At 43.5% G+C, this 11,640-nt stretch overlaps 1 protein-coding gene and 1 long non-coding RNA gene across 2 annotated transcripts in view; one reads left to right on the top strand and one right to left on the bottom strand.

Moving 5' to 3' along the window:
* LOC107988772 (uncharacterized) overlaps positions 1 to 7,997 on the bottom strand; it is an 8,940-nt gene extending 943 nt beyond the window's left edge. The window contains exons 1-3 of the long non-coding RNA XR_003050070.1: positions 7,860 to 7,997; positions 5,749 to 5,869; positions 3,535 to 3,726 (exon numbers count right to left, since the gene is read on the bottom strand). This is a non-coding gene — a long non-coding RNA (uncharacterized LOC107988772). The remainder of the gene's footprint in view (positions 1 to 3,534; positions 3,727 to 5,748; positions 5,870 to 7,859) is intronic.
* The window catches only part of plg (plasminogen), a 7,618-nt gene continuing 3,890 nt past the window's right edge, over positions 7,913 to 11,640 (top strand). Inside the window, exons 1-11 of the mRNA XM_008313520.3 lie at positions 7,913 to 8,059; positions 8,709 to 8,844; positions 8,961 to 9,067; positions 9,277 to 9,391; positions 9,474 to 9,613; positions 9,697 to 9,817; positions 9,912 to 10,030; positions 10,526 to 10,688; positions 10,795 to 10,919; positions 11,006 to 11,165; positions 11,274 to 11,449. Coding sequence (XP_008311742.1) covers positions 8,011 to 8,059; positions 8,709 to 8,844; positions 8,961 to 9,067; positions 9,277 to 9,391; positions 9,474 to 9,613; positions 9,697 to 9,817; positions 9,912 to 10,030; positions 10,526 to 10,688; positions 10,795 to 10,919; positions 11,006 to 11,165; positions 11,274 to 11,449 — 1,411 coding nt within the window. The 5' untranslated portion in view covers positions 7,913 to 8,010. The remainder of the gene's footprint in view (positions 8,060 to 8,708; positions 8,845 to 8,960; positions 9,068 to 9,276; positions 9,392 to 9,473; positions 9,614 to 9,696; positions 9,818 to 9,911; positions 10,031 to 10,525; positions 10,689 to 10,794; positions 10,920 to 11,005; positions 11,166 to 11,273; positions 11,450 to 11,640) is intronic.

Raw genomic sequence — 11,640 nt, 5'->3', positions numbered from 1 at the left:
CGTGTCACTCATCACCTGGTCTGCTGTCAACTTCCTCCTCTGTCTCAGTTTCATCTGCCCTCAGGCAGCTCCTCCTGCCCTTCGTCCAGTGGACAGTTGTCTAATCACTTCCCCTCTGTCCTCCTCCTCCTCCTGTTCCTCCTCTTCTCCCTTCCTTTCTCTTTTTTCCTCCTCTCTCTCTCTCTCTCTGCTTCAGCTCTGGCCCTCTGTACCTCTGCTCTTTCTACTCTGTGGCTCCGCTGCTGATGATCAGAGGATCCACTGTTTTGTGCTGTAACAGTTTGTGGTCTACTTGCAGCTCTGTGTTGCAGTGGACTGTGCTGCAGCAGCAGCAGCAGCAGCAGCAGCCTTGTTGAGCTGAGCCACTGACAACATGAATAAAAAGTGAGGAGAGTTCGACGGATGTGGACAGAGACGAGACCCTCTGTCTGTCTGGAACAGACAGAGACAACATTCCTCAAGGACGGGGAGAGAAAGAAAAAAACCCCTGGGTTGGGCAGACGAACAGAGACACGTGTTGTCAAAACTCCAAAGACCAGCACTTGAAGGACTTGGCCTCAATGTGGGCCAACGAGGGGGGACTACAGGGGGCGCTGTTATGGCAAACACAGAGGTAAAATACCAGACCAGAGACACAACCTGAAGTCCACTTCCTGTTGATGACCTTCAGGATCTGATCATCAAAACTGGTCAGACACAGAGACCAGTCTGAACTGGTTTTATAGTCCCGATCAGACACCTGTGGGGACCGGCCCGTCCGTCCGTCCGTCTGAGGACTTTTTGACTGACACGGTCACCTTCTAAAGTCTTGGAATCCAAACCAACACCACAGCAGATTCCCCTCTGTCCGTTCATGGAACGACTGATGAACAGATAAATGTCGAGTGTCGTCAGTGAACGAGGTGAACTTCACACCACGTCGACTGAGGAAGAAAAGAAACGGAGGACGACGAAGCACGAGGACCACGGCTATTTAAGGACACTTGACTCTGTTCTCGCCCGCCGCCTGCAGCTGTCGGCGACAACTGCCTTTCAACACACACACACACACACACACACACACCTGTCATGGAGAGAGTAATGTGTTGGGAGTGTGTGCGTCTTCATTGTTCTGTATCTATTTCTGCATAAAACTGTATTTAAAATCTATATTTACAAACATAAATATAAAATGAATGACAACAGCTATGAACCACAGGCTCCTGCAGAACAGTGTGTGTGTGTGTGTGGGTGTGTGTGTGTGTGTGTGTGTGTGTGTGACATCTCCATCACTGCAGCTACTGGAGGTGAAACGGTGTAAAAACTTCATTTGTGTACAGTGTGTGTTTAAAGTAGAATAAAAGTCTGTGACGTCACCTCTTCTCCCCAGACCTCAGTCTCTCTGACGACTTACACACTCCATCACTGCAGTACAGTACGGCCTCACATCAAACAGATGAGAGAGAGAATTTCAAATATAAATTTAGTTAACGTACTGTGTAAGTGCTGAATACATTGCTAAGAAAAGCGGGAAAAAAAAGAAAAAAGTTTACTGCAGTTTAAACATTTATTAATATTAAAGTTATTTTTTATTTCAGATTAAAAATTGTAGTTTTTCCTTTATGGATTTAATGTTGTAAAAACCAAAAAACAAACAATAAATAATAAAATAAATCAGTGGTTTGACAGTGGCAGTTGTTTATATTTGTCCCTGACTCTGAACCTGTCTCTTTTTTTTTATTCTATCGTGTCAAGGCAAAAAAAACTGGTCGATTTCAGCCACATGTTGCATTTCTCAGAGTTTCTTTACGGCATTTTTGTTTGAGGAGAGAGAGAGAGAGAGAGAGAGAGACAGAGAGAGAGAGAGAGAGACAGCTGCAGAGAAAAATCAGCTCCTGACTCCGGCGATGATGGACAAAAGACGGGTGGAGAGTTCCCCCCCCGTCCTTTTTTGATTTCTCTTTAAAAAAAAAAAACCAAAAAAAAACACTAAATTGCTTTTTTTTTGTACAAAGAGCAGAGTTAATTCATTTTTACGTCCGCATGAGAGAAAAGGTAAAAAAGCAGCTGTGATTGTATGGACATAAAAAGAGCCGGGTCTCAGGTTAAGGACGACGGCCGTTCGCTCCGAGGCTCCGACCACGGACGCACTGGTTTATGGCTTTATTTCTATCAATTGAATTCAAAGTGTTTTTGTTTTTGTTTGTGGATGAAAAACAGCTGAAGAACTCTTTTCTCTTCGGTCCTTTCAACTCCACCGACTCGTCACTGTTTTTATTTTACAATTTTTATATAGAAAGAAATGAATCTGACAAACATCTTTACGTTGTACGTCATCGGCTGCTGCAGAATCTCAACATCCACGACGACAACAAACAACAAAGACAGTTTTCATGTACATTCAGTCTGCGTTAGGACAGATCAAAGGAGAGTCCTTCATTCTCAAAGCCCAAGTACCGACGACAACAAAACCCAAAAACCACCTACAGAACAAGGACTGGTCTAAAGGACTTCCCAACCAAAGAACTTCAAAGGAGCCAGGGAATACAAAGGACAGAGTTTCAGGCCCAAATGAATTTAGAGAGATTTCATTGGCTAATCAATGATAACGATATTGACCTATCAATTCAAACTTTAAAGAAACATCAAAGGAGTCCTAGAATCCACCAATCCCAACAAAAACAACAACACAACAGCATCACAACCCACGGACAGAGAAGACGTATGGAACACGGAAGTCATCAAAGCCTTTGAACACAACAAAGGAGTCAAGAGCTGCCCATGATTAAATGTTAAAATTTTGGCCAAAATTTCAAAGTTCCTGTTTTCTTGAAGGAATTGATTTTAATGAGTTCCTTTGTTCTTCCCTGGCTCTCTGTTGTGTCTGCTGAGCTTCTACCTCTACACACACTCCGTGACCGTACACACACACACACACACACACACTCCGTGACCGGCCAGGGAATGTGAAGCTCTTTAATTCCTCTGAGCTCCAGAGCAACTTGTTACCACATTTACTGCACATTAACATCACACACATTCCCCAAACACTACAACCATTGGCTGGCAGCCACCTACACACACACACACACACACACACACACCCAAACCCCCACCCACAACCACCCAACACCACACACACACACACACACACACACACACACAGAGATAAACTCAAAGCAACTTTAAGAGAAATTGCTTGACGCAATATTTTTTGAAAGACAGAAGTTCTTAGTTAATAAAAAATACTTTTAACTCCATCTGTTTTGTAAAAGAAAAGTGAATTAAAACCAGAGTCACAGGGAAGCCTCCCCCCCACCCCGAGTATCTGCTACTCCTGTACCACTGAAAATTTACATGTTCCTCTAGAGGGCACTGATGAGACTTTCATTATGCATTTTTTGGCTGGTGCGACTTTCACTCCAGAGCGACTTATAGTCCGGAAAATACGATATATAAACGTCGTCAACTCTGTGCAGTAACTGCTGTCAGATCAGTATCAGGTCAGGACATTTTCACCACTGCAACATCAAAGGCACTGACCTGAAGTCTTACCTTGTTTCAGCTCTTTGTTTTGGTTTTTACGCCACATTTAATGCACACATTAGTCTCCTCCTCCTCCTCTTCCTCCTCCTCCTCTTCCTCCTCCTTTTCTTCTCTGTCGTCAGCTGTGTTTTCACTCTCTCCTCCTAAAAGCCGGACCCTCGAAGCGGCAGGTCCAGACCCGTCTGTGGTCTCAGTCCGTCCCTGAGGAGCAGAGCCGACAGCACACATGTCAAACTTCAGCGTTCACTCTCGGTCTTTGTGTTTGCGTTGACCATGAAACGGAGGTTTGAAGCGTTGGGAGACTTCACTCCCACTTGACTCTCGCTTCTCTGCACACTTGTTCAATGGCGGTTTGAAAAAAAAGTGAAGGAAGAATGTTGAACTTCACTTCCAAACTTTCTGAATGGGCATCAACACTCGCGCTCACTTGAGCTGCGCCTTGTCTCCTCAGGCAGTGGGTTGTGCCTGACATTCACTTCAATCTCCACAAGAAACGCTTTCAAGGTGAGAGAAAAGCATCTCCACCTCCACCTCCCAACCTACGCCCCCCGTGTTGTTCTCCGTCTGTGATCTGTGCAGTTGGAGCTGGTCTCAGCTAAGTGAGGCCTATCAGGTTCCCGCTCCTGCACTGATGGTCTGTTTACAGGGCAGACGGAGCGGAACAGCCCTTTAACAACCAGCACTGAGTCCTGACGCTGGGATCGACAGCATTCCTGTCATCTCTGCACCTGAAGAAGAAGAAGGAGGAGGAGGAGATGGAGAGAGTGATGGATGTGTGAGGAGAAGATCTCTCTCTCTCTCTCTCTCTCTCTCTCTCTCTCTCACACACAGCATTTACAGCACAAAAGAATTCAACAAAGATGTAAAAGTTCAATCAGACCTGTCAAAACAACAGGGTTCCTCAAACAACAGGCAGAAATGACTGTGATCCACACGACTGACTGACAGTTTCACTCCACAAACTGGAAAAGTCCTTGTTAGGCAACAAAAAAAAGACACAACTCCCTGAAACACCAGTTGTCCAAGTTACCAGTCTGCAACATTTGTGGGGGTCCACAGTACTGTACTGTACTGTACTGTACTGTACTGCACTGCACTGTACTGTACTGTACATGTATTTTTACCACCAGTGAACATTTTTAATTAATGTACATGTATTTTTACCACCAATGAACATTTTTAATTATATTTGACAATGACAAACAAAGAGAAGGAGAAAAGTGGGGAGCGTCCTCCTCTTCCTCCTCCTCCTCCTCTTCCTCTGTACATGTAGTTTTACCACCAGTGAACATTTTTAATTATATTTGACAATGACAAACAAAGAGAAGGAGAAAAGTGAGGAGCGCCCTCCTCTTCCTCCTCCTCCTCCTCAGCTGTCTGTCCATTTCTCCCAGTCAGTGAAAGCTCGGCCTCTGCGGCGCCTGAACCTCCGCCAACACCACTGTGAGCGCCTTCATCTCAGATGTTGCACCAGCCTCAACCAGGGCCATCTTTTTATTTCAGAGGACAGACACCACCACAGACACCACCACAGACACCACCACAGACAACAGGCAGAGTGTGGACTCCAGGAATGTGTGTGTGTCAGCCTCTTCAAACAACAACTTCTCCTCAGCTCTCGGGGTCTGGACCTCTGGACCTCACACCAAAACCCGTGTGAAACACACACTGATACCTGGACAGGTAACCTGAGAGGACATCCACCTTCACCACTTCCTGTCTGAGGCTCAGAGGCATTAGAGAACACCACTGAGCCTCAGGGGGTGGTGTGTGTGTGTGTGTGTGTGTGTGTGTGTCTAATGGATGTGTGGAGGAGGAGATGAAGAGTGATCGGTGAGGTGTGACGATGAGCAGGTCTTGGTTGGACAGGTGATCTACAGCTGGACTTCCTACTTAAGCTCCAGGACTTAGGTGACTGATCTGAGGTCTGTGGTTCAAATCCTGCAAAATCCCCCAAACTGAAAAAGAATGTTTGAGTGAGTAGAAGAAGAGAAGATCCGTTGATCTGGAGCTGCAGCGACATGTAAAGACTGTTTGATCTCATTTATACTTCATCAATAACTTTTTGGACAGGTAGTTAAATGGTTAGGTGTTTGTCCAATCGACCGGTCGTCGAGGTGCAGATGAAAAAACACATTCACATACAGCAGACCGGACAGATATTTTAAAACAAGTCTAAAGGTCAACAAGGTCAAACAGCACCAATTGTTCTCAGACACCAACCTCAGTGTTCCTCCTCCTGTGTGTGCGTGTGTGTTGCCATCAGTCCAGTCCAGTCCAGTCCAGGACCTGTAGAGTCCAGCAGCACGGTGGCTGAGTGTGGGAGAACAGGTGGGCATAGTTCCTGTCAAACACACACAGATTGATGGAGTGGGTCAGAGCACAGGCCCAGAGGATTCTCTTACAAGCACAGAGGGAGACAGCTGGACACTGTGTGTGTGTGTGTGTGTGTGTGTGTGGGGGGGGGGGGCTCTGTGTCTTTTAGTTCTTTAAAGATGACGCTGACAAATCTGTCTCCTCTAGTCCTGTTAAACAATCCCATAATACACTGAAACAAACAGTAAAGTATATTTTAACCAGACTTTACTGCCTATATTTGAGGTAAAAAACAATGGGTGCAATTTTTTTGTTGTTGTTGTTGCTGTTTTAGCTGATCAGTGAATTTCCAGACATTTTTTCTCTTTATATACGATTTAATTTGAATTGCTTTGTCGCCCTCTAGTGGACATATACGTGCACTTTTAGATTAAGTATATGTTTTACATTGTAATGACGCAGAATGAGTGCGTTATGCAGCGTGTTGCCAATAAATGTGACTTGAATTTTTTTTTTACTTTTTGTGTAAACATTTTTTGTGTGCAGAACACATAAATAATACAATTAAAAAAACAAGACCAACTTTGGTTTGTAGTAACACAGAAATACGTTTTCACAGACTAGGGTAAACCAAACTCTTCTTTCTTTTCTTTTTTTTTTGTGCGGAAAAGTAGTAAATTAACAAAATAAAAAACTGAAGAAGAGAACTGACCTTCAACTCAACTCAATACTGAACAAAACCAATGCCCTCAGTCTGGAGTTAAACAAAAAGACAGTTACTGTAGCTGGAAGCTGCAGATTCACTACCTGACAAAAAAAAAAGTAAATTAAAAAGTTGAATTTTTCAACATTTTTTGTTCGAGGAGAAAAAGGTACTTGTCAGGTGAAAACAACCATTACTGAGGTAGAGCTTTTTATCTGAGTCCATTCTACTTGTGGTTTTTTTTTTACACTGAATGAAATGGGTGAGTCTGAGATTTGAAAACATTTCTGAGAAAATAGATTTTTCCCAGGAGTCTTAGAGTTGAACGCAGAAGAAGAAAGAATTAAAGAATCATAAGGTTTATGGAAAGAAGAAAGGAGGAAAGGAGAAGTTAATTTTAAAAAGTTTTAAATTTCCTGCAAAAAAAAAACTGGAAAAGATAATATATATATATAAGATATTTCCTAATGTCTATAGTATTTCAATACGTGGTATCGCTGCCCCTGTATCGTGATACGTATCTTATCGCCAGATTCTTGCCAACACACAGCTCTAGTCCACAGTATTCCTATGTACTATAAATACTGGACATATATTTGTACTACATTTAGAGGTAATGTCATGTGAAAGTATACGAAGCAGAAACATTAAATTCCTGATTTTCTTGACGTGCCTCAGTTAGAGTTCTACTAAATACTACAGTACAGAGTATGACATGTACTACAGTATTCCATGATGTGTTTTAATGTCAGTAAACCCCGTGGTGTCATTGAACAGTGATTGTTCTGCCCTGTGGCGGGGCCGGTGTTGTAATCATTTGTTTGCGGTGTGTGTCGTTGGGGTCGGGGGTCTCTTCTCTGGGCTGAACATTAACTTCATCTATTGATTCCTGTTTTGATCTGGGCCACAGTTTGGGGTTTTTTCAACAACATTTTCGACGGCCTTTACAAACAGAGTTGATTAGTCTCTGTCTGTCAGACGTTGACTGCACCGAGGTGTTTTCACCACCGGGTGTTTTTCAGTCTTATTGATGCTCTTCAGTCCAGCAACGACAGAAGAGGAATCCTGTTAGCCGTACTTCAAATACTTTGAAAATACTCCAAAAAGAAAAGAATCAATAAAAACACATTCTTCCACATCAGTGTCTGGTCTGGAGAGAACCTGGTTCTGTGTGTTCTGTGGAGAACCCACTGGTTTTTCTGGACCCCTGTCACTAACCACTGCACAGAGGTTGAGAACTTTATTTTTGTTTCTTGTCCAGTTTGTTATTGGGAAGAACTGTAAAAAAGGTGTTTTGTGTTAAAGAGATTCTGACCTGTGGCACCGTCACTGTCCTTGTCCAGCCAATGATTGACTAAAGTCTCTCTGGTCTGTTTGTCTTCTCAGTGCACTGAGGTTCTCAGTAGGATGTGGAGAACACAGCAGGCTTCAGTGGACTATGAGCTGCTGACGCTGGGAGTTCAACCATGGACGTGTACAGAGCAGCTGTCCTGCTGGGAGCACTGGTCTGCACTGGTAAGAACATGAGAAGAAGAAGAAGAAGAAATTCATTATAAATGTATTAATGTTAAAATAAATATAAGGTACATTTATATAAACCATGCTTTTATTCAGACAATTTAATGTCCATTCGCATTTGCTTTACGTAGCGAAACAGTGATATTTACAGACATTGACAATGGTGGAATATTATTTTGTATTTTTTATTTTAAATAACATTAAATAAAAAAAGACAACTGTATCAGAACTAATATTTTGTCAATATTAAAACTAATCTTTTAGCACAGCAATACATAAAGTATATAAAAACAAATGATTTACAATGTTTCTTTTCAGTGATGTTTATTATTTGTAGAAAAAGTGAATAATTATTCATTCACTAAAAATTAATTATCTTTTTTTTTCCAATGTAAAATTTGTACCTGACTTTTGGAATCGTTTTTAAAATTGTATTTAAGGTTTTATTTACAAGAATCTGGCGATACGATACGTATCACGATACAGGGACAACAATACGATATACTGTAATACACCGCAATACTATAGGCACGATATGTGTCTCCCCTCCCCCCCCCCCCCCCCCCCCCCCCGACACCCCCAGACTCTTAGTTCATTATATTGTCCTAATAAAATGTCCTTTTTGTTTTCTTTTGTTGTTTTTCAGCCAGTGGCACCAATTTGACCGGCTTTGCTAAAACAGAAGGAGCGTGGATCCTGTCACTGAACAAACGTCAGTACACGATCAACAGTGTGGCCGAATGTGCCGCAAAATGCAACAGTGAAACAACCTTCACCTGCAAGTACGTTAAGACACACACACTCACAACACTTGTCTTTTTTTTGTTTTTGTTTTTTTTATGGTTAAGCTCGGCACCAACCGTCACATACGGTGAACGTCCTCTCTGTGATCTCACAGGTCCTTCATGTACGTGGAGAAGGACCAGGAGTGTTGGACGGCCACAGATAACTCAAAAACAGAGACGGTTCTGCGGAGAAGCAGCGCAGCCTTATACGAAAAAGAGGGCGAGTTTTCTTCACCGTCTTTGGTTTGGATTTGACACAGTGAAGATCAGAGACCTGGACTTTATTCTTCTTCATCGTGTTAATGTTTACCACATTCAAACCAACAAACAAACAAAAAAACAGATACCAATACAGATATCAATAGTACAGTAGTCAGCCCTGGCACAAACATGACCTTATTCTGTTTCTTTCTTCTTTTTTTTTTCTAGACTACCTTCTGGAGTGTGTAAACGGTATAGGAACAGATTACAGAGGAACAAAGTCCAAAACCAAATCAGGGACGATCTGTCAGCGATGGGACGCGAAAGAACCGCACAAACCAAAGTAGGAGTCCACTCTACCACACCACTCTGTGCTCAGAACCACCGTGATCCAACGCTCTACTGCCTCTACTGTCTTTCTACAGCATGGCACCGGAGACTCATCCTCGAGCAGACTTAGACTCTAACTTCTGTAGAAACCCGGACGGAGACAGTGGCGGCCCCTGGTGCTACACCACGGACCGAAACACCCGCTGGGAGCACTGCAACGTAGACAAGTGCACTGGTAGGACATCATGTCCAGCACTTCATGTCTCTGTCTGTGTGGACGATGCTGTGACTTATGTGTGTGTGTGTATTTCTCCTCAGATGAGTGTATTCACTGTAGTGGTGAGAACTACAGAGGGAAAACCTCCACCACTGGGAACGGGTACATATGCCAACGATGGGACTCGCAGAAGCCTCACAACCACGGCTACATCCCCAGCGCGTAAGACGATACACGCGGCTCATTTAACATTAGCAATGATTTAAAAATGGTCTGTATGGAAAAAGGGACAACCTGTGAATGTTGTCCTTTGTAGTCTACCAGAGAAGTATCTAGAAGAAAACTACTGCAGAAACCCAGATGGAGACCCCAGACCTTGGTGCTTCACCACCAGTCCATCCAAACGATGGGACTTCTGCTCCATTACCCGCTGCAGTGAGTCCAACTTTTCTATGATCTCAGGCTGAACACAGTTCTTCCTGTGGTCCCAACAGGGAAAATAAAATACATTTATATTTAGAATGCAAACCTTTAAGGTCTTACCTGCTGGATAATAATTTCATCACGTCGTCGTCTCCTTGGACTGGACAGGTATCACCTGCATCCTGCAACCCCAAACACAGAGAAGTACTTTAGTCAACTGCTGAGGGATTGGAACCTGCAACCCTCAGACAACAAGTCTTATCCTTAAACAGTACCAGCAGGCAAATAACTACCCCTCACAATGAGTATTTGTAGACTAAATAGTAGTGATACACCAAAATAAAATTTCTTGGAAAAATAAATAATAATAAATTGATAATTGTCAAAAATAATTAATATATGATTAAAAAAACATTTGTATCCAAACCACATTCAACCAAAATAATCAAACGTTATGTGAAGTACGTAAGACGTTGACAGTTTCTACATCCTGTCCTCTTCCCTCAGCGTCTGAGCCACCGACCCTTGCTGCTGAGACCACCTGTGCCACAGGTGAGGGCGAAGCCTACAGGGGCACCATCTCTGTGACAGAGTCGGGCAAAACCTGCCAGAGCTGGTCGGTTCAGACGCCACACAAGCACAACCACACCCCAGACAACTACCCCTGCAAGTACGCACTAACGTCTTCTTTTTTTTTTTTTAACTATTTTGTATTTGTAACAACAGCAACGTAGCTTTCAGGTCCTGATTCCTTTTTTCTGTCCATTTCCTGTCAGAGGCCTGGAGAACAACCACTGTCGTAACCCAGGCCATGAGAGGCGACCCTGGTGTTACACCACTGACCCTGATATTCGCTGGGAGTACTGCACAGTACCAAGCTGCGGGGACCAATCCAGACCAGGTACTATGACTGGAGTACCTCATAGTACTGCAGTTTCTAGCCATTGCCTCAGGTTTATGTACTTTGTCCATATTTGTCGGCTGCAGACGACCCCATGATCCCCCCAGAGGAAGAAGACTGTTATGAGGGGGACGGCGCAAATTACCGTGGCATCACATCAGAGACCATCAGTGGAAAGAAGTGTCAGATGTGGCGCTCCATGAGTCCTCACAGCCATTCCAAGACTCCAGAGAATTACCCAGCAGCGTGAGTGTCATTTTATTTACATCTTCAGCCCCAGGAGCAAACCTGCCCTCTGGTGGTTTTAACTTGTAATCGAAAACCTCTAGCCAGTAGTTGTCCTGCTCTCCACAGCAACCTCAGGAGGAATCTGTGCAGGAACCCCGATGGAGACAGGGCTCCCTGGTGTTACACGACTGACCCTAATGTCCGATGGGAGTACTGCAATCTGCAGAAATGTACCACTAGCCCTTCATCAGGGGTCACCCCAATCAAACCTGCCACACCCACACAAACTACACCAGAAGGGGGTAAAGCACTTTTACACACGTCAACCTTTAGCACGTTAGCGTTAAACACCTACTGAACAGCTTTATTGGCCTGTTAGCAAAACAGCTAGCAACAGTTCATGTATAGAACACCTTAAATAATAATATTTAAAATGTTATTCCAACACTGTTTCTATTCATTTTCAGTTGGGGGAAAAAAATCAAAAATAGTC

The sequence above is a fragment of the Cynoglossus semilaevis genome, chromosome 7 (genome assembly GCF_000523025.1).
Source record: "Cynoglossus semilaevis isolate Cse_v1.0 chromosome 7, Cse_v1.0, whole genome shotgun sequence".
NCBI lineage: Eukaryota > Metazoa > Chordata > Actinopteri > Pleuronectiformes > Cynoglossidae > Cynoglossus > Cynoglossus semilaevis.
This window is presented reverse-complemented; position numbering and strand designations above follow the sequence as displayed.